The sequence below is a fragment of the Penicillium hordei genome (assembly GCF_028827395.1).
Source record: "Penicillium hordei strain IBT 12815 chromosome Unknown utg000005l_segment0_segment0, whole genome shotgun sequence".
Taxonomy (NCBI): Eukaryota; Fungi; Ascomycota; class Eurotiomycetes; order Eurotiales; family Aspergillaceae; genus Penicillium; species Penicillium hordei.
The window spans coordinates 1938375-1959867 of NW_026623146.1; the positions used below are offsets into that span (position 1 = coordinate 1938375).

The following is a 21493-nucleotide window of genomic DNA, read 5'->3' on the forward strand; positions in this document are numbered from 1 at the left end:
GTAAGTGAAAATTACCCAGTATTTACTGTAACCAAATAAATACAATGTATCATGTATCCGAGTCATCCGAAATACCCTGTATTCTCTATATACATATTTGGTATTTGGTATTTAGACTAAGACATTTCCTTTCCCCACGCCAATTCTTTTTTGGATCTGACGAGTCTTTTTTTCCCCTGGCGGACGTTCGAACTGTACCTGATCCCGTTAGAGCGTCGCCAATAAGAGACCTTTGCGTTGCTCAGCACTGAATATTACTATATATTGTCGGAGCTTCTAGCCCTTGTATATTGTTCTTCGGGACTCGGTCTATTCAATTGCCTAGCATCGCCTTCTCCCCCTCCTATTTTCCTAATTTAAATAATTTTAACCAAAATGTTCAAAATCAAAAATCATTTCTCCCCTGGCCCTGCCAAGACCAATTGTTGATTGACCAATCGCATACCTAACATGGGGTGCCAACGCAGTAGACAATGTGTCTCCTACCCTCCCCATTTCGAAATCGCCGGATCTTAGACCCCAAGAAATGAGAACTCGCTTTACGCTACCAAACCATCCACGCCACAAGGAGATCGGTATATATTATTATTATTATTATTATTATTATTATTATTATTATTATTATTATTTTAAGATTAGATTACCTCCCAAATTAACTAGGCACAAAAGGCGATAGGCTTTGGATTGAAACCTTTGGCTTACTTCACGAATGTTTTATCTACTTAAGTAGTATATAAATGACGATCATGCACATGTGGATAGACAGACGCAAGCTAATTCCATTCGTTCATTATACTCCGTATTTTATTTCATTTTCCTAGCTGTCAGTCGTTAGTATTGCGAGACCTGCATACTGTGTGACCTGCCCTATCGAGAACCTGGTCAATATCATGGTTGCCGTGCCAGTCTGGGCCTTGAAGGTCGGCTGCTACTACGCATTTATAACATGCGACACTTCCCCCGGCGTTTGGCCTGAGAACAGGCCCACTGTCATTGCATATCACCCTCCAGTCTCTACTCCTTCTAGTACTCCCAGCAGTTCTGTTGGAGTGAGCTCAACCACGCTCGCTACTTCTACACACTCGTTGACCCCCTCTGTCTCTGTCTCTGTGTCTCTGCCCTCTACCCTTACTGGAAGTTCGCCTAGCACAGTTGTACCGAGCACTTCTACAGTATCCACATTTGTTACTTTCACCTCGTCGGGCCCAATCCCGTCAGAGTCTGCTTCAGGTTCAGTTATCGTCACTATCTCATCCGATTTTTCTAGCACCCCTACCCAGAGTGGGTCGTCGTCTGTCTCATCGGGCTCCGCTTCTACCTCTGCTGTCTCGCATTCCGGAAGTTCTTCGGTTAGCTCATCTGCTTCCGCTGTTTCCAGCACCCAGGCTTCCTCTTCCCGTGTTTCGAGTGCCACATCTTCGTCACTCATTTCTTCATCAGCTATTTCGTCTGCACCTGTTTCCACAAGTGCATCGATGACTACTCCTAGCATGTCGTCCACCGCCATCTCGGTCTCGGCTTCTGCCTCTGCCACCCCGCTGAACCACGCGGCTGTTGCAGCTGATATTCTGGTCATTGCCAGAGATGCTGCCTCTGCAGGTGTGGCCAGCTCTGGCCTCAATGGATACGGTATCCCATTCACCACTCTGATTGTTCCCTCCGCTGGTGTCACTCTTCCTGACCTCAATGGCACCGCTGGAGGAAACTTCGGAGGTATTGTAGTTGCATCTGAAGTCAGCTATGAGTATGGTGGTACCCTGGGCTTCCAGAGTGCCCTGACCACCGATCAGTGGAACCAGCTTTACGCTTACCAGCTTGAATATGGTGTTCGTATGGTCCAGTACGATGTCTACCCAGGTCCCAAATTTGGTACATCTGCTATCGGCGGATGCTGCAACAATGGCGTTGAGCAACTTGTTTCATTCACCGATATTAGTGATTTCCCCACATCTGGCCTGAAGACTGGCGCTGGTGTCAGCACCAGTGGTCTGTGGCATTACCCTGCGACTATCAGCAACACCACCTCTACCAAGCAGATTGCCTCGTTTGCGCCCACCACAGGCTTTACCACTGAGAGTGTCGCTGGTGTGATTAACGACTTCGATGGTCGTCAGCAGATGGTCTTCTTCCTTAGTTTCGATACCGTTTGGAGTTCTACTTCCAGCTACATGCAGCACGCATGGATCACCTGGATCACCCGCGGTCTGTACGCCGGATACCGCCGTGTCAACCTGAACACCCAGATTGATGATATGTTCCTCGAGACTGAAATCTACTCGCCCGCTGGTAAAAACTTCCGTATTCGCGCCCAGGATATGAGCAAAATTGCCAGCTGGACTGATGAGATCAACGCCAAGATGCCCGCCGGTAGTTCTTACTTCGTCGAAGTTGGCCACAATGGTAACGGAAACATCGAAAACTCTTCCGATACCTCAGATTCTGGCTGGAATACTTGCGGAGCTGCTATCGAATATGAATCGCCTGCTGACACTCCTCTCGAGTGGATTAAGCCTCTCGGAACTGGCACTGACCTGTGGCCCGCTGTCCCCACTACTTACGACTGGACTGCTACTTGCACTGCCATGGATGAACTCCTAGCCTGGTGGACCACCGAAAGCAACCTCAACAAGTTTGGCCACATTTCCCACACCTTCACCCACGAGGAGCAAGACAATGCCACCTACAGCGACGTCTACAAGGAGATCAGCTTCAACCAGGCTTGGCTTAAGGCTGTCGGTATCGACAAGGCCACCAAGTTCACTTCCAACGGTATCATTCCTCCTGCCATCACTGGTCTGCACAATGGCGATGCCCTTCGTGCCTGGTGGGAGAACGGCATCACGAACTGTGTTGGCGACAACACTCGCCCTGCCCTGCTGAACAAAGAGAATGATATGTGGCCTCTCTTCACAACTGTTGCCGCCAATGGTTTCGCCGGGATGCAGGTCAACCCTCGATGGGCCTCTCGTATCTACTATAACTGCGACACTCCTGCCTGTACTGTTGCGGAATGGATTGCCACCTCTGCTGGTTCCGGTACCTTCCAGGACCTCCTAAACATCGAGAAGGGTGAGACCATGCGTCACCTCTTCGGCCTCTTCCACGACGGTTATATGTTCCACCAGGCCAACCTCCGCAACATTGATGTTGACCCGATCACCATTAACGGTGTGTCCGAAAAGTACTCCATTATGCAGGCTTGGGTGGAAACCCAGGTTCAGGAGTTCGTCCGCCTGGCTGAATGGCCCATCATCACACTCACCCACCAGGAGGCAAGATAGACCCCATCCAACACGCTGCAATCTCTCGTTCATACACTGACTCCTCATAGATGTCCGCTTCCTTCCTTGCCCGTTTCAACCGCGACAAGTGCGGCTACTCTCTGAGATACGCCACTAGCAATAAGAAGATCACTGCCGTCACTGTGTCTGCCACTGGCAATACCTGCACTGACCCTATCCCGGTGACCTTCCCTGTTGCCCCTACCAGCACTCAGGGCTTCGCCACTGAACAGTTCGGTGCTGACCCCCTGACCGTCTGGGTCAAGCTCTCTGGCTCCCCTGTCACATTCACTCTTTCCACCCCCATTTCCTTTTGAGAGATTGTAAAGATGATTGACTTGCCTTCATTTGGCAGGTTGATATGCCTATTGGATTTTGTTGATCACCCATCGCTTTCATATTATCTTGTGGATATCTCTTTTAGATGTCAATAATGGTTTATGTATATGAGAAGGAAACGGAACCCCTGCTTTTCTGTTGATACGAATATTGAATTACCTGTGTTTTCTAACCCCTGGAAATTTCAAGTATAATTATACGATAATATACAATGATTCTTTCCGAATGGTTTCATACTCAAGGCTCAGTCTGTATGAAGTAATAAACAGCGTCGTGACTTAAAAAAAAAAAAGAGGAGAAGCCTATTCTCGATATTACCCTCGGATATGTCATCTGGCGGTCTGGTAGAGTGGTAGTGTCAGCAATTTCGCGCTGCAGGTCCGAGGTGACAACGTCGACAATGTTGTACGACCCAAGGGACGCCGTTGTCCAACTGATCAGGCGCATGGAAAATTCTTCCCACACATTTTGTACACCGAGTCACGTAACCAAAAGCAGAAACCTGTTTTTTTTTTTTTATCTCCACCGATGAAACCAAGCCATCCACTCGTGGCAAAACCAAACACTAGCAAGTCAATCCCGTCTACCCCATACAGAGAAGGCCAAAAATAGAAGAACAGCCTTGGCAGCAAGCTTAAGGTTTAACTTCTCTCTCAACACAACACCTTAACCCATAACCACCCTATTCATCCTGCCCAACCGATGACCGTCATCCGGGTAATGGATGTTGAGCTAAGGGAATTGGAAAATAACATTGTGTCTCAGAATCCGGGGGCCGGTGGATGTAGCGCAAATGAAAGTATTGCCTGCTATAAATGTCTGAGATACAGGTACACACATATTCCTATATAGTCCACCTGCATGGTACATAGGGCAATCTAATATAGTTCGGATATCTGGTTCCAGACCTACTCCGTACAGCGGGGAGGGATGTATACGACGGGGGTTTCATGTAGCTACTGCATGAAACTACTCCGTACTCGGTACCCAGTCGAGTCACGCTCCGGAGACAAGGAGGCTCAATGCTAAATTTGGAATCAAGGGCATAAAATGGCAGCATTTCGGGGATGTCCGCTGGCAGACTCCATGCATTCCCGGAAATTACAGTCTGTCGGCCTCGGAGTTAATGCGCTCTATTTCGTACCTGGTAGTCATGTAAGCCGGCGGCTGGGGCTGAGCTCGGCTTTTGAAGCTTACTCTGACTTCCGCTGCTACTGTCGCTTTTTCTTTTCTTTCTCCTATTCCTTACTATCCCAAGCAGCGGAGGTGCCGGGACAAATATTACGAGATCATGGAACGAACTAGAAGGAAAAAAAAAAAAAAAAAAAAACTCCTTGGCGTGCATTCTAAGCGAGACAGACATCTGAATCAAGAATCATCAAACGGGCCAAGCGTGAGGTGAGTTGTCAAGCTGTGACCTTGGAAACTGTTAAGCGTGATCTTGGCATGGGCTCGAGGTCTTCAACTTCTCGGGCAAAAACCGATACTCCGAAGTAATGAATTTCATGTAGATTCAGGTTTGTAATTGCCCAGCCCTGTGGACCTGTTTCGGTTAGCGGGTGTGGCGTCCAAGAGATTCGGAAAGATTAGGCGATTGGGTTATCTGGGACTAGCGCCATCGGGTTCGGCTTTTTCTCTGGTAGTCTATTTTAGCGTCTTCGGTATGCTTGGCCCCCAAAAGGGCCGTGGAGAGAGCGGGCCATGCAGGAGGGTGAAAAGTCTATAAAATCGTTCAATCCGAAATACAGAATAGGAAATGACAGTAATAGGAACAGCAGCACTTTGTATGTTGTAATAATACTGGTAGTGATATTCAAAATTACGATAGCAAGTATTCCAAATCTAAATGTCATTATTCTGTCTCTGCACATAAGCGTCATCCCGAGAAGATTTCAAGGCATCGGATGATGTGGTATCCTTGTCCTCGACCAGAAGCCCGGCAAGTTAGTAATGGATGGGCCTGAAAATGACTGATCATCAGCATTCAAAATTGATCTAGGCGGTCGAAAGCCTGTTTTGTTAGGGCTAGCAAAATACCGGCGGTGTTTATAAAAACGCTCCTTGTTCTAGTTTCATGGTAATTACCAGTATAATACCACAATACATTAGTACCGTGGGTGTGACGGCTAAAAACACCCAATCCCGATTTTGTGATTCTACGACATTAAGGCTAAGGCGCTTGCCAGCACATGCATCTATCCTTTTGGTTATTGGCAATGTTCCAAATGACACTGGAAGTGCAAAGGCCTTTCGATCTCTCAAGTCTTTCTTGTGCTGTTGGCACGTTTGTTTATAAAAAGACAAGACGGCTGAGGTTTCACTAGCCCAAATCCAGCACGTGGAGTAGTAGCAAGTAGAGTACGGAGTACTACGTAGTGCTTGGCAAACTGAGATTTCTCTCTTTTTTTTTTTTTCTCTTGGGCTATTTTGGGAGACAAACCAGCCTATTATAGCTTTGTTCCAAGATTTTATCCTGGGCGATTTGAAATTAAACTCTCAACCCCTGAGCTCCTGTGGCTTGTTATTCTCTCTCTTCCTTTTTTTTACAATACTGGTTTTCTCAATATTGGCAAAAGGTATTGTTCTATCATAGATAATATATCAAGATTAAGATAATCCAATTAGTAGATCAGATCAGCAGGTTCCACCACCTTATTTTATCTTTCGATCTTTCACCTTGGGGCTTGACCTAGGTGGGGGGATCTTTACCGCCCCCTTTGGCCCCCTCTCGCCTTCTAGGCATCCTCATTTCCTTGTACCCTTTTCGTTGATCTCCGCCGTACCCGTTCAAGTAATTTCAGGGACTTCTAACAGGCATTTTCTGGATCTGAGGCTGAGTTTTGCTTTTTTCCAGGGTAGCATCCAGGTCTTTCCGGTATGGAGGATCTCCCTTAGCCCCCCGGACCTGCGCTTTGGGCCCTTGATTTTGAGCTTAAAGATGCCTATCTCCCGAGTTAGTGCTGATCTTTTCGTTTCCTTTTTTCTTCTCTCTCTCTTTCCCTTGGGTTACCCCATACTCTCATTAAATCCAAATACCCCACGACTTTTAAGTCACCATACTTGATTCTACCAATATATTGCACGGAAACAGCTAAACTTCTTCTATCGTTTAATCTCTCGCTTCAAAATCTACCCTAATGGGTGATTTGTCATCCAAGACGGGCTGGTGGGCTTGGTCGACTAAGAAGAAGGTTCTTGTCTTTGGAACCGTCGCTCTCGTCATCGTTGCTCTGGGTGTCGGACTAGGCGCCGGACTAGGAATTGGCCTCAAGGACAGCGGAGACGATGACAATGATAACAACAATGAGGGTACCGGTACCGGTTCCGGTACGACAAACACGACAACGCCAACAAATACAACCGTAAAATGGCAGCCAGCTGTTGGCACCAAGTGGCAGATTATACTGAAGTCCGGGGATGCCGCACCGATCTCCACCTCGGTTGACGCACCAATCTACGACATTGATCTCTTCGACAACAACAAAACCGTCATATCAGATCTGCAGAAAATGGGCCGCAAAGTGATCTGCTACTTCTCGGCCGGCTCATTTGAGGACTGGCGCGTTGACGCCGGCGACTTCCACCCCGCAGATAAGGGCTTGGAGCTCGACGGATGGCCCGGCGAGAAATGGCTCAACGTCACGTCCCCCAACGTGCGTAAAATCATGGAGGCACGTCTCGATATCGCAGTGGAGAAGGGCTGCGACGGTGTCGATCCTGACAACATCGACGGGTACGACAACAAGAACGGTCTTGATCTCACCGAGGCCCAGGCCATCGACTACGTGAACTGGCTTGCTTCCCAGTCTCACAGCCGTGGTCTCTCGGTTGGATTGAAGAATGGCGGAGGTATTATTGACTCTGTCATTGCTAATATGCAATGGTGTGTCAATGAGCAGTGTGGTGAGTTCAAGGAGTGTGATACCTACGCGTCCTTCATCCAGGCGGACAAGCCTGTCTTTCACATCGAGTACCCTAAGGGCGATTCTACCAACGACAACGAGTCGGTGACGACCAGCCAGGCGAAATCTGCTTGTACGGCCAACAGCTCTGGAAACTTTTCAACTGTCATCAAAAACATGGACTTGGATAATTGGGTTGAATACTGCTCATGATTGGGGTTTTGTGCTTGGAGTGGGCTCGTCATATCTAACCATGAGTTGACATTGCATGTATAAGTAACACGACGTGATATTTTCAGTACCACCATCCATGACTTCTTTCCTTAATCCTGTTTAAGCGTTGCGTATTCATTGGTCCTAGGGGCTGAACAGAAGGAGTAAATTGGTAAATCGCTCCGAAGTGCATGACGCCCAGATATCAAAAGTTCCTGGAACGAACTCGTCATTGCCAGCACTTGATACCTTTATAAGCGCGCCTTTTGCTCCGTGTCTAATCTATCAACCCGCTCAAAAATGACACCTTCGGCTCTCATTACCTTCAATGACAGCGACGAGATGCAAGACCAGGGGTACAACAACTCGCAAGCCTAAATAAGCGAAAGCGAAAACGCCATGTTGAGAACCCAGCACGTCCATCACAATAATTAACCCTAATGCGAGCACATAATCGCTACATCACGCCCGAAGTGGAGCCCGCTAGCCTTACAACAGTCACCCGACAGCTTCCTTCCCAGGGTATGCCCTGGACCCAGCTCAGGCTCACTTACTCCGACAAAAGCAGCCTGTTTCTAGCACACATGTCGTAAATTTGCATTGGTACTGGGTGGCACTAGTACCAATGCTAGCGCAAATAATGAGCTCATCCCAGAGCAGCCACAACCAGCCCCATCGTCGGCGAAAACCACTCTTACCCCTAGCGGCGTTTTTTGCATGGACTATAGTCTCCAGTGACTATGACTACTGCCACCAACGGATATGTCCAATTCCCCGAGTCTTCTGTCTGCCCGGTTTGGGGTGATGCGGCGGAGAAATCGGAGGTTGCTGCACTAAGGCTTGGCTTCTATGCCGGATCCGCCATCCGGCAATAGCTGTTTTTTTTTTCTTCCTTTTATTTACAAGGTATTAAAGCTTTGGATCACCCGGATATCTAGGTACATGCCAAGCCGGATATTTAGGTAACAGCACATGATCCATGTCCATTTCCTCCTGTATTTTGCCACCATAGGTATAATTATCGGGTTCTTTGTTTCTAGCCTTGGAGTAGAACAAAGCAATTACTGATTCGCTCTCTTTGCCCAATCGGCCTCAATGAAACAAAACCAAAATGAGTTCTAGCACAATGATGGGGGGCATGGAGTTTCCCAAGTGGAACTTGATCAGTAACAGAATATGTTCTGCTGGTCTTGGTAGTCTTGGCATATGGATATGTTGGAGCGGTGGGTCAAAGCTCTTCACTGGCCAGATTGGTTAGGTTCGGGAGCTCGTTCTTAGAATCCTCGATTGCGTTTAGGGCCTTTGGGGAAGTGGATCCATCCGGTAATTTTGCTCATACTAGTATGTGTTCGGGGTATTTTTTAAAGTATTTTTTGGTTGTTTAATTACATACCGACATGTCGATTCCGTTAATTATATGTATTTTGTGTAACTCTTGTCAGGTACTCATGTATTTGCTCAGACCTCGATTTCCCCAGTATTTTCCGCCATTAGTGTGGATGAGACTGTTTTTCATGATGGACACATCATAAATCCAATGGGAGCTCCTTGCATAACCCCCCCGGGGTTGAAACTGAAGTCATGTGTTACTTACCGAGATAGGTAACTATGTCGTACTGTTTTAATCTATTGTGTTATACTTCACACATACCACTTGGGGAAAACAATCATTGGACGGTCAAGAGTCTAGCAGTTCTACTTTCCTAACACCAACCATAGTTCAACCTCGTTTCATCGCATAACAAGGTTTGTATGTCTCACAGCCGATCTCAATACAAAGACCGGTGAACAGGCGATGCTCACTCCCAATCAGAATAGCCAATAGAAATCCACCATCACTTTTGGGGTGGCTTTTTTTTCACTCTTTGCATGTCTGCTTTCGGCATAGCCATGTGTGATATACCCGCCTACCAATAATAGGCGAACCTTGGAAGCTCTCCGCCTCGCGTGGTCACCATATACAAGGACCCAAGGGATGAAAAGGCGCTAAGATCGGCTACCCGAGTGGCTCATTCAGAGAGATCTCCACGTTCCTGACCGCAACCGCAAGGATGAATGGTTTGGTGCCTCAGCGGCTATGTATGCGTTCCCTCCACTTGTTCGCATAATGTTCACTCCGATCGGTGAAAATCTCTGCGACACGGTCCAGGGTTCCTGTGACGGAAACTAATGCCCGAAGTGGGAGGATAGTGGGTCGCTTAGAATAGCCACTCGATCTAGTCCCACTAGGTGAGAATTATTCAAGATCGGACTATTCAAAACCCATCGTTCACCAAAATATGTGGATGCGCGATTTGAATGGGTGGGGTTTTGAAAGGATGCATGGCAAACGCCATGCAAACTGAACCTCCAACCTGGATGCACGTGCAAAGAACCGTTCGCCATTTGTTCAGATTTAGAAGTGTCCATCCACCCATGCATGTTTATAGCTGATCGATCGTGTTGCAGCCATAACGCATCCCGGCGCCCTCCGCTACTTCCCCCAAATGCTGGTCTTTCACACTTGTGTTGTTAGCGCCCAGCGATCGACTAGTCGCAGTCTGTAAGTAGTCAAATTATTTTTACTTCAAGGTCCTATAGAAACAAACCAGCGATTCATGGTAGGAACGATTGACGATACTTCTACTGTATTAGTCCAGTTCTCCCTAGCGGCTACTAGAAGCACCGTAGCCAAGGGATAGATCGAAGATCTTTTGCTTCCGAAATACCCGGCCATGCCACGAGGTAGTGGCTTCCGCCACCGGCGCTCAATTTTAGGAGTACGCCCCGAGTTACGGAGTACAGATAGTACGCATAATCTGGAGAACAAGGGTGAAGTGTGCAGGGTGGGTTCTGCAAACTACATCTTACAGCGAGCTACCAGGGAAAAACCTGGTTCTCAAGAGGCAGAGGATGCGTACAGAATCATCTCCAGGCAAAGGATAAATATTGTCCGCAACTGTAGTACTTTACATTTCACTAAGGACTGGGAATGGGGACGGGTGAATGGTTCATTGAAATTGCCGGCTGTGTGTCATATCTCGGTGTAACAACGTCCCACGCCGCCCTAGTTCCTGTTAAATGACCTTGGTGGAATGGGACAGGTCGGGTTTGTAACTCAACACAGCCACGGTTGTTCCACGTTAAACCTACATACGTACGGACTCCTCCGTACGTTGTTCCTGTTCCAATGCAGCGTTGTATCGGAAAATATGTGTGGAGATTATAGCCATGACCTACGCCAATAGTAAATGCTAATACTCGAAGTCTGTTGTTCAGGTCGTGTCCCACGCTGCTGTTTCAGACTTTGACCACTTTACACCATCTGAGACTTGGAACATACGTTGTACTTTAGCTGAGGAAGTGGCTTAATATAACAAATTAGACTCTGTCTCAAGATGTTCCAGTTGAATATATCCCAGACTTGAATAAAGGATGGCGTCCATTGCCAATTGAATGGCTGGATGTTATACCCTGCCAAGATAGTTCAAAGCCAATGCTGCAGGGATATTTTGGGAGTTTCTCTGAGTCTTGAGATGGCATTGGCTGTGGGCCTCTGGAATGCTACCTGCAGGTCTCATAAATCGATCGGATGGTCGGTAACCCAGAGACATTGTAAAAAGATATGGTCTGGATCGAGACCTAGAAAAGGAAGGTGTTTGAGCATTTCTACATCCTCAGCCAAATTAAGTCATCCCAGATCAGGTTAAGCCACATTTAGCTTATACCTCGTATCGAGCGGATGCCCTGAAAATCCCAGTCTCCAGTTTTAGATATATCCCTATGCTCCGCGATCCAACCATACTTTTGCTTTGCTACATGTTCCAATCGACGAATAGTTCGGTAGTGGTCGGAATAAATTACCTTTGGGGTTTAGTGGTTTTGATTAGTGTATCTTATTCTTGCATACGAAAAGACGAAAAGAAGAAAAATGCCGAATTGAAAATTACTACAATACACAATACATGTATTCTCCACCAGTGGACTCCACCTTGACCTAAAAAGTATAGCTCACCTTTAACAAAGACAGCTTGCAATTGTGCATTGACAGGGTAGAAGGTGGAAGAGAAAATTTTTCATTCCACACTTTGCTGCAAATCATGCAAATTCAAATGGACTAAGTAATATAAAAATCAACTCGTAAAATCATAAAACCAAATGAGTGAAAACTAAATGAGTGAAAACCAAAAACATGCTAGCTATACCAAAAGAATATGTGCACATACTCGCTCGAGCCAATTTACCTCACCAGTGCACATCATACTGAAGCAAGTAATTTAAAGACAGAAATTCAAAAACTTAAGCTGCCATCAGATCGACGAACTCAGTCCACTTGGCACCAAAGGAGGCATAATAGTCTGTGCTAAGATGGGTGATGTACACCTCATCCGCGACCTGGCGCACCTGCTTGACCAGACTGCGGAGGGCCTTGCCCTCGACAGCATCAGGCACGGAGTGAACAATGGCACATAGTTGGCTACGATTGCTGTCCGTGATATTGGTGAACAGCTTGGCGCCTTGCCGTTCCTGGAACGTAGTGTAGGCAGCTTCGAACACAACGGTTGAATCTGCTGTTGCTATGTATCGAGAATCAGGAACAGCGCCAGGATTATGGACAACCTGGTAGTTTTGGTTAGCTCAATGGACTTCGCCTATGTATCCTAGAAGAAGAAGAAACCATTATGATACAGGTTGGGATGGAAGTTAATACAGCCATAGTGTGTCTCAAGTGACATGAGACTCGTATACCGAGATAAATAAAAAAAAAGCAAAATTGGATAAAACAATAAAGAAATGAAAATATAGGTCTAAGATGATGCGAGACAGGGGATGTATCGTATGGGAGAGGGAATACGGTTTCAGAAGAATTGCAATACTCACAAATTGATCAGGACCAAGATCCGTAAGGTCCTTAACAAAGTCTGTCAGCCCTTGCAGATACGTCAAGGTTTGAGCTTCGTATTGCTGAGGTGTTTCATCGAAGAAGATTCCGCGGACCGCCAGGTTGGGGTTGGAGGAATTAGTCGGCCAGTCGGCATAGGTTTGGATATCCTTGCGAACAGCAGAAACGTTGCGTTTTCCGTATGAGGTATACACATAGCCCAAAAGACGCACATTTGGGTAAGCAGTGAGCTTTGGGATCTCACGAGTGTAATTGCCATCCGGGAGAGAGTCAGGCCCCGGGCCGTTTCCTGGATTGATTACAACGGTAAAGTTGACATTGGGGTGGGTAGATATCCTGTGGCGTTCAGTAGCTGTATGTGATGGTATGGTTTGACGCCAGAACGGCGCGGCATAATGCCCGTGGCGGGCTACCGGCCGGGATAGAAAGCAGTCCAGTAACTGGGAGGGAAAAGGGAATTGGGATGGAATGGGTTAGAAACATACACATTTTCCAGCGGAGCCCACGCCTCAGGAGCAGGATATACGTAGAGTGGAACGAAAACCTTCGCCTTGGGACCCATGTTATTTTTCTTAAGAGTAGTGACGACAACGGAGGGAACAACGGCCGCAATAATCACAATTAGAACCACGATTGCCGTGATAAAACGAGAACGCTTCGACTTAAGACATGTCCGCTTGCTCACGTGTTTTTCGGGGTCAGACATATTGGTTACAGAAAGAAAGTCGAAATGAAGAAAGTGGGTTCGCGAGCATTGCCGGTTACATATGAGCAAGAATTTTCCAAAAACTGGTGGCCAACTAAAAAGAAAAAAATACACATCGAAAGAACTTGCTGGTCAACACGACCTTAGGCTGAGTGGCTCTCCGGTCAAAAAATGGATCTGGGGGCCTCGACCATATGCGGAAAGGGCTTGGCTGAGACGTCGGAAATAGAAAGAAAATACGAAGAAAATATCTTTTAAAAAAAGGTATAAAGAAAAAAGAAAAACAATAATAATTCCATTATTATACTAGCTTGGGCTGAGGCCCTAACTTACAGGCAGAGAGACACTTAGGGCATTTGGAGGTACAAAATGATATAGGCCCAGCCGCATGTCTGGCCCACCAAGGGGCATCCTGCCCGATGGTTTTGTTCCAAGTTGTGCCTACTGCCCCCCTTTGTGCTTTTTTTACTCCGCTTATGCTTGTTCCTCTTGTTCCTTTTTCTTCTATTTTTGCCGGGGGGACTGTGCTAGACCCTCATTCGCCAAGGGATGGCATAATATATGAACTCAAACAGAGAATCCGAATGAGGTAACGCAGGTACCTCGCTTGTTTTGTATAAAACCTTGGTTAAGGGCCCACCGAAGAATTAGGATATCTCAGTCTTGGTCATATAATAGTATAAAACATTTTTCTCTCATTGTTTGAAGTGGTAGCATAACTTACCTATCATTCATTGTCGACTTCCCGCCATGATTGAGCCAACATCACTTTCCTCTTCGAGGTCGGACAGCCCCCAAAGGTCCAATGCAAGCAGTCCTGTGCAATCTCCCATCGCCGTCGACACGCCCGCAACAGAGGCTGGAGACCCATTCGACAATATCCATGACTTGTTGCGCAGAATCCCTTTGCAAAGCCACATTCTTGTCACTGGTGGTCTCGGTTTCATTGGTAGTCACACCACGCTTGAGCTGCTCAAGGCAAACTATAACGTTATTGTGATCGACAATCTTAGCAACGCATTCGAGAATGTTTTCGACCGTATCAGCCTGTTGGCCAAGAAGCATCACGAGGAGAATGGCACGAAAATGCCATCTCTCCGATTGCACGCACACGATTATCGTGACACCAAATCTCTTCAGCCGCTGCTTGAGGAGTACCAGCTCCCATCCAGGTGGGGAACTCCCAAGTCGAGAATCGCCGGAGTCATCCACTTCGCGGCGTATAAAGCGGTGGAGGAGAGTATTCGGAAGCCACTGAAGTATTACTCCAACAATGTTAGCGGGCTTGTCGACTTTGCCACAACACTTGGAGACTTCGGCATCAAAACCTTCATCTTCTCGTCTTCCGCCACCGTATACGGAACTCTCGCAACCTCGGGTCTTCCATTGAAGGAGGAACTCTGTGTTCACAAGGAAGAGTTGTACACAGATCACGCAGGCTCACAACAATCCATCCAACCTGGATGCACTGGAATCACCAACCCGTACGGACGCACAAAATGGATGTGTGAAACCATCCTGGCCGACTTGGCCGCATCAGACCCCGAATGGACTATTGTTGCACTCCGCTATTTCAACCCCGTTGGATGTGATTCTTCCGGTCTTTTGGGCGAAGACCCAAGACAGGCGCCAACAAACCTGCTTCCCGTCGTTGTCAAAGTCATGACCGGCCAGTATTCGGAACTCGCGATGTTTGGGACAGATTGGGAAACCGAAGACGGCACTGCCGTCCGTGACTTCATCCACGTTAGTGATCTAGCTCGTGGGCATATTGCCGCGCTCAGTTCGGCCAACGAGGGCAAGCTGACAGAAAATTTCCGCACATTCAACCTCGGAACTGGAAAGGGTAATTCCGTGATGGATGTGGTCAGCACTATGGAGTCTGTTATTGAGAAGCCCATTCCTCGACGTGCTGCGCCACGTCGCGAAGGTGATGTTGGAGCCTGCGTTGCGGTCGTCGACCGGTCGACGGAAGAGCTTCAATGGAAGACAGAAAAGAGCCTGAAGGATGCATGCCAGGACATCTGCAATTTCTTGGATGTCAGTGGTCTGTCTTCATAGCGCGGTCCTCGTACTGTGGGTCCGATATCACAGTTGTGTTTTGTTTGCTTTCCCGCCTGTTCTTAATATACCTACTCACTGGAACAATGGCCCTTTGGATGCATGTGTTTTAGTATGGTCATTGTCTATTTGTTTGTTATTTTAGCATGTTAATTAGAGTTGCATCACTCGCGAGCATTCCCGATCGGGCCGTGTGACATTTTCCCATTTGGGTGCACAGAGTCATTATATATGTCGCTTTCTTGCGATATGCGAATTGCACAAAATTTGGCATTGGATCCTTAGAATTTGTAGGAGGCATTTTCAGAGAACACTGGTAACCGAGAACTAGGAACTACAACAGATGTTCACTAGATGAGATGTGTGTTATCACGTGATATAGAATATTACATCTGGACACACCTGGTGTGGGTGACGACGTCAGGACAGGAAATATTGGGAGTGGTGGCGCACCGAAGATATAAATTTGCGACAAATATAATCTACGAGCAGATCAGAGCCTTGCAGCAAGAAATGAAGCTGCCGTACGCCATATATGCTGTCGTATCACGTGACCCATCTCCGTCTTGGCATCAAATATGGCCGCAGTTTTCTGCGACAGCTCTGTCTCCGCGCGTGTCTTATTGCATCTTCAACACAATTGGGATTCGTTGTCGTCCAAGGATTCTCTTGAACCTTTTAATACTGTCCTAGCCTATTTTCCATCTTTCTCTGAATTGTCCCGTCACAATGATCTGCAAAAGCTGCCGCACGACGATGTTGTCCCGATTCAACCAGCAGCCAGTGATTCGGACGGCTTCAGCATGCGCGCGCCAGCTGCCTCTGGTTCGCAGCCAATTCCGCTCATATAGCAGTGATAACAACCCTTCTGTGGCTGCTACTCCTTCTCCGCCCTCCCCCCGCCAACCCACGGTCGGAGACCTCACAACCCCGTCCGCCATCTCCTCCGCTACCCCCGGCGTTTCTCAGCCTTTGAGCACCCCCGAAGGTGTCCACACCGATGCCAACCCGGGAGCTTCAACAAAACCCACTGCCGTGCGCCCACCGAGCAGCTGCCCGGCTGGAACCAAACTGAACGGACTCAACTACTTCAAGAACAAGCCGGATGTCTTCGCCAAGGAGGATTCTGAGTACCCAGATTGGCTATGGAACCTCTTGGGAGATTCCACCAAGGACGCAAAGACTAAGCAGGGTGGTGTTGACCCAAGCAGTAAGTTATCTCCTGGATTTCTGGTTGTTCTTAAGATACTTACCCTGTCGCAGCCTTGAACAAGAAGCAACGAAAGCGTTACGAAAAGAAGCTGGCAGCCCGTACTGGCCCCCTCGCTGCTAAGATCCCCGCTCACCACCACGCTCACGATATCACCCCCGCACCCTACAACCGCGATGCTCCTTCAGCGGATGCCATGGCCGATGCCACCGAAGGCTTCGAACAGCGCTCGGAAATTATCAAGAGTGCACGCGATGCCAGACGGAAGGCCATCAAGGAGTCCAACTTCCTCCGCGGTCTGTAAGCTCGTTCTATATCAATTCGAGTGGAACACATGAAAGCGATTGTACTTTTCTTGTTGGGGTTGTGTCGCAGGCGCCTAGAACCGCCTCAATACTGTTGGATATTGGATAGACCGGGCTCTCTGGAGCATCCGGGATGTATTATTACATTGATTTGTTTTTTTTCGATTGTGCTATATATCAAATGATACTTGTCTTAGATCTAAGCTCGCCGCAGAGTATCCCGAACAGCCACCTCCATCGCTGAGAAAGTCGAGGTGTATAACTTACTGGGGAATCGGCCAATCCTTCTCCTCTCCCTGTCCTTCAAGCCAGGGCAAACAAGCTTCATAAAGCGTTTTGAACTCCCCCTCCCCAAGAGCAAGCATCTTGTCAAAGATATCCTGGTCAAAGCGCTGGAACCAAGCCAAAATTGAAGCGAGAATCATATCCGCATAGCCAGCGCTCTCACCCTCCAAAAATGGCCCCTTTTTCCCTTCCTTACCCTTCAGCATCTTAATCAGCGCCTCCGCATCCTTCTCGATAATCTGCCACAAAGCAAGCAACTCTGACTCATCCGTCGGCCTAACCTCAGAAAGCGGCTTCCCGAAAGCCACAGTGCGCGTCCGGATAAAGTACTCCCGTCCGCGCTCATCAAGTCCAGATGGAACGTTGGGAATAACCATCAACCTGTAACTCGGTGAGATCAAGCTCACTATCTTCTGCACGGCGATCACGAGCGAGTAGCTTGCATCGCCGGAGGGGAAGAGCGGAGGTGATGGGTACAGCTTGTCAATGTACATGGCGATCGGCTCGGAATCCATGAGCACACCGTCTGGGTTGCTCGTTATCGACCCCTTATGGCTGATTGCCGGTAGTGTGTAAGGTGTCGCTGATTTGCCAGGTGGGACACCATGAGCCTTGAGTAAAGGTGCAATATCGGGGTATGATACCCAGCTTTGGGTATAGGGGATTCCCTTGAAGTTAAGGACCATTCTGGTCCGGAGGGTGTTGGGAGACCATGACTTGGAAGGGCCTGGTTAGGTTAGAGGTCTGTAGAATCATCTAACTTTGGGGTTAGTCCGTACCGGGTAGGTCTGATAGGAGGTCGAAGAAATGGATATTGGATTCAGTCATTGTGTAATTGTACGTAAATTATATATCCTTAGAGTTGAAGTTGAAATGAGTGTCCGGATTGTTGACATGTAGTTCTACTTATATATACAACAGACCTCAGGAGCGGGGCATTTGATTTATCAGCTGAAGCGGAACTCCGGGAATACGTAGTTGCTGATAAAAGGCTTTTCGGTCTTTTGTTACTAGATAATAGCCTTGCTATCAATCTGATACTTTCATGATTCGTGTGAAGCGATGAAGCTATGAATATATGAATATATGAATCTATGAATCTATCAAGCGAGATAATATTGAACAAATCCATATTTTGTGAAAATCCACATTTCCTACATACAAGCCATTTGCATGTTCGAACTAAAGATAAACACATCAGGAATTCATTTGGACATTTGGACATTTGGTCATTTGAAAGTCGAAAGTTAAAAGTGTCCACGATGATATTGGCAGAGGGGCACCACGTTGGCAGTGGGGAGTTGGACGCACGGGTCACTTTAGGATTTTCTCCTCACATCCACGACATGTCATTTCTACATCGTGATACATTGATGGTCAATTCGATCTAAGTTCACAAATATATACCTGCCACACTGAAACAAGCGGGGCAATCCTTCGCCAATAATCCTACCCCTCCACTTACCGAACTTCCATAAGGTTGCATCTCCTAGCATACTCCCTACCGGAACGGAATGGCCCACCAATATACCAGTGCAAAAATGGAGAAAGTTGAAGCTCTCGTGGACCGTGCTAAACACCTAGTACTCCACGAGCCACCCGAGACACCGTCATACACCGTGGACAAATTCCACCCAACTTTGGACGATCATATCCAGAAGATCTACAAGTCTGTTGGTGCATATGCTCCGACTACAAACTACTTTCTCCAAGAAATGCAACACGACACTACAGTTGCAACTTCTTCCGAGCCAGTTGCCGACGTTTTGGCTTCTATGGATGCCTTTCGTGCATACATGAAGGACGCGAACTCGTCTGCGATGGCAGTAGAAGAAGCCCTCGATCTTTCTGCACCCATTTCAGATTACTTTATCTCGTCGAGCCACAACACTTATTTGACGGGCAATCAGCTGTACAGTGACGCTGCTGCTAGTGCCTATACATCTGTGAGTTGATACTTCGAAGAATGATCCTACCATTTACGCCCCATGAATGTTATGACCTCCTAGGACCTGGAGTTTATGATTGACTCATGCTCCAACAGGTCCTCCTCCGCGGCTGCAGGTCCGTGGAGATTGATGTCTGGGACGGAGAATCGGACACCCCGAACTCAAGCGACAGTGAGAGAGATAGCGACAGTAGCAGCAGTGATTCGGAGACGGAAGAAGGGAAGGGTATAGGGAACAAGTTGAGAGAAAAGACGAAGTCTGGGGAGAGTCGCCACAAAAACCCCGCCAAAGAACAGAAAGGGTCATTGTCGTCGAGATTGGAAGCTAAACTTGGTGGTGTCCTTCGTCGCAAATCCGTCAAGTCGCCTCAGCGATCATCAGACGAAGAGACCGCGACGAGCCACATGCCCGTTCCTGTTGAGCCTCGTGTGCTGCATGGCCATACCCTAACCAAGGGAACCACATTCCGTGAAATCTGCTATGCAATCCGTGACAGCGCATTTGTTACCAGTGATCTTCCACTGGTTATTAGTCTCGAGGTCCATGCATCTCTTGAGCAGCAACAGACGATGGTTGACATCATGTTGGAGGCGTGGAAAGGACTTCTCGTGGATGCTCCTCCAGATGATGGAAAACTTCCCTCGCTAGCTGATCTGAAGAAGAAGATCTTGATTAAGAGCAAATGCATTCCATTCGGTGCCGAGGACGGGAAACCCGAGGGAGAAGCTCTGACGCCGCAGAACTCCGATGATAAGTCCTCAGGGCAGCAGCCGGCGAAGCCATCAAAGATTCTTGACGCTCTGGCCAAGATGGCAGTTTATACGCGCGCGTATCATTTCAGCCATTTTGATCAACCAGGTATGCATCATCATTGTAGATATAGTCATGAAGGCGATACTAATTTGACCATCAGAGGCCAAAGTTCCTCTCCATGTGTTCTCGCTCTCCGAGAAAGCAGCGCGAGAAGCCCATGTCACCCATCGCGACGCTTTGTTCGAGCACAACCGAACATCTATGATGCGTATCTACCCGTACGCATTCCGAGTCACCTCATCGAACCTTGATCCAACATTCTATTGGCGGCGTGGTGCCCAACTGGTAGCATTGAACTGGCAGAACCTTGATAAGGGCATGATGCTCAATCACGGAATGTTTGTTGGAACCCACGGCTGGCGACTGAAGCCCTCCGGCTACCGAAGTGGCAAAGGTTCTCCGACCAATGTCATCGAGCGCCGCAGCTTGACCCTCTTAATCGAGATATATGCCGCCCAAGATCTCTCTCTGCCGCCGGGCGACCACAGCGAGAGGGGATTCAAACCCTATGTGAACTGCCAGCTGCATGTCGAAGAGCCCGAAGGCGATGTTACCCCGGACCAGGATGACGCCAGCTCTGATACGGAGAAGAGCAGCTACAGACGGTGCACGAAGAGTTCTTCAGGTCGGAACCCGGACTTTAAGGGCCAGAAATTGGAGTTCCCGACCGTGACGGGAATAATTGAGGAGCTGAGTTTCCTACGGTTAGTCTTTCTTTTCGATTTCTTGCTTACATCGATGTATCGAGTAATTTGCCTCGTACTTTGTCCTCTTCCTTGCTCGACAAGATTTCCCCTTGCTGCCTTTCTACCTTCTGTCACATGAGTCCGTTTTGAGTATGCAGGCATAAACACTGCATTGTGATACCCGTCAAAGAACGCATGCTCTTTCTCGCATCACATAAACATGACGACAGGGCTTAGTATTTGCTTCTTCCGGGCTTCCGCTTGGTAGCACGATGCATTATCTGGGCTTGGGCTTAGCAAGGCGGCCTATTGCTTTTCTTAGAATCCCCACTACCATGCCACTGCCCTATAATGCGTTTCACATTCCAAGATGCAAGCATTATGTATAAACAAGCCATTGACTCGATCTACTTCTTAGGATCAAGATCAAGGACGACGAGATCGGTCGGGATCCATTGGCTGCATGGGCTTGCATCCGACTTGACCGGCTGCGGGAAGGCTATCGGCTGATTCATCTCCACGAATGCGCTGGTGAGAAGAGTGGTGGTGTGTTGCTGGTTAATATTGTGAAGCAGGTTACTTAACTAGCCAGAATATGTTATCACCGAAAGTGTCTGCGTTGGTCTTTCCAATTGTTAATAGTATTAACGTAATGGATACGACAAATTGTGATATTTCGGCAAAGGAAGAGGCCATTCAAAGAGATACAGCGCTAATACCACCGTTTGTCTTTGGGCAGAGTTTGGGCATCATGTCGTACAGCGCACTTCCACATTAGGAGCACCAGGAGCAAAAAACTCACAGGAAGGCACGTCAACATCTGACAAATGTGATAAGTCCTTCGGCATGTGTATCACAAGC

At 47.8% G+C, this 21493-nt stretch overlaps 7 protein-coding genes across 7 annotated transcripts; 5 read left to right on the plus strand and 2 right to left on the minus strand.

The window, feature by feature from the left end:
- Positions 1–890: 890 nt before the first annotated feature.
- agd3 (putative extracellular serine-rich protein) lies at positions 891–3598 on the plus strand (the record flags this gene model as incomplete). The annotated part of the gene is made up of 2 exons (XM_056900734.1): positions 891–3272; positions 3332–3598. The coding sequence occupies 2 exons, from the start codon at positions 891–893 to the stop codon at positions 3596–3598; spliced, it is 2649 nt and encodes an 882-aa protein (XP_056749402.1).
- A 3159-nt stretch (positions 3599–6757) lies between these two features.
- Positions 6758–7735, plus strand: N7537_009681 (endo alpha-1,4 polygalactosaminidase; the record flags this gene model as incomplete). The annotated part of the gene is made up of 1 exon (XM_056900735.1): positions 6758–7735. One exon carries the CDS (start codon positions 6758–6760, stop codon positions 7733–7735), a length of 978 nt encoding a protein of 325 aa, XP_056749403.1.
- A 4278-nt stretch (positions 7736–12013) lies between these two features.
- On the minus strand, positions 12014–13323 carry N7537_009682 (spherulation-specific family 4 protein; the record flags this gene model as incomplete). Its single annotated transcript, XM_056900736.1, has 3 exons — positions 12014–12334; positions 12596–12953; positions 13103–13323. The coding sequence occupies 3 exons, from the start codon at positions 13321–13323 to the stop codon at positions 12014–12016; spliced, it is 900 nt and encodes a 299-aa protein (XP_056749404.1).
- A 750-nt stretch (positions 13324–14073) lies between these two features.
- N7537_009683 (NAD-dependent epimerase/dehydratase family protein) lies at positions 14074–15384 on the plus strand (the record flags this gene model as incomplete). The annotated part of the gene is made up of 1 exon (XM_056900737.1): positions 14074–15384. One exon carries the CDS (start codon positions 14074–14076, stop codon positions 15382–15384), a length of 1311 nt encoding a protein of 436 aa, XP_056749405.1.
- A 729-nt stretch (positions 15385–16113) lies between these two features.
- N7537_009684 (mitochondrial 54S ribosomal protein mL54) lies at positions 16114–16898 on the plus strand (the record flags this gene model as incomplete). The annotated part of the gene is made up of 2 exons (XM_056900738.1): positions 16114–16594; positions 16648–16898. The coding sequence occupies 2 exons, from the start codon at positions 16114–16116 to the stop codon at positions 16896–16898; spliced, it is 732 nt and encodes a 243-aa protein (XP_056749406.1).
- Positions 16899–17162: 264 nt separating this feature from the next.
- Positions 17163–18012, minus strand: N7537_009685 (glutathione S-transferase family protein; the record flags this gene model as incomplete). Its single annotated transcript, XM_056900739.1, has 2 exons — positions 17163–17911; positions 17964–18012. The coding sequence occupies 2 exons, from the start codon at positions 18010–18012 to the stop codon at positions 17163–17165; spliced, it is 798 nt and encodes a 265-aa protein (XP_056749407.1).
- A 713-nt stretch (positions 18013–18725) lies between these two features.
- On the plus strand, positions 18726–21216 carry N7537_009686 (putative phosphoinositide-specific phospholipase C; the record flags this gene model as incomplete). The annotated part of the gene is made up of 4 exons (XM_056900740.1): positions 18726–19130; positions 19229–19991; positions 20047–20650; positions 21051–21216. 4 exons carry the CDS (start codon positions 18726–18728, stop codon positions 21214–21216), a joined length of 1938 nt encoding a protein of 645 aa, XP_056749408.1.
- Positions 21217–21493: the final 277 nt, after the last annotated feature.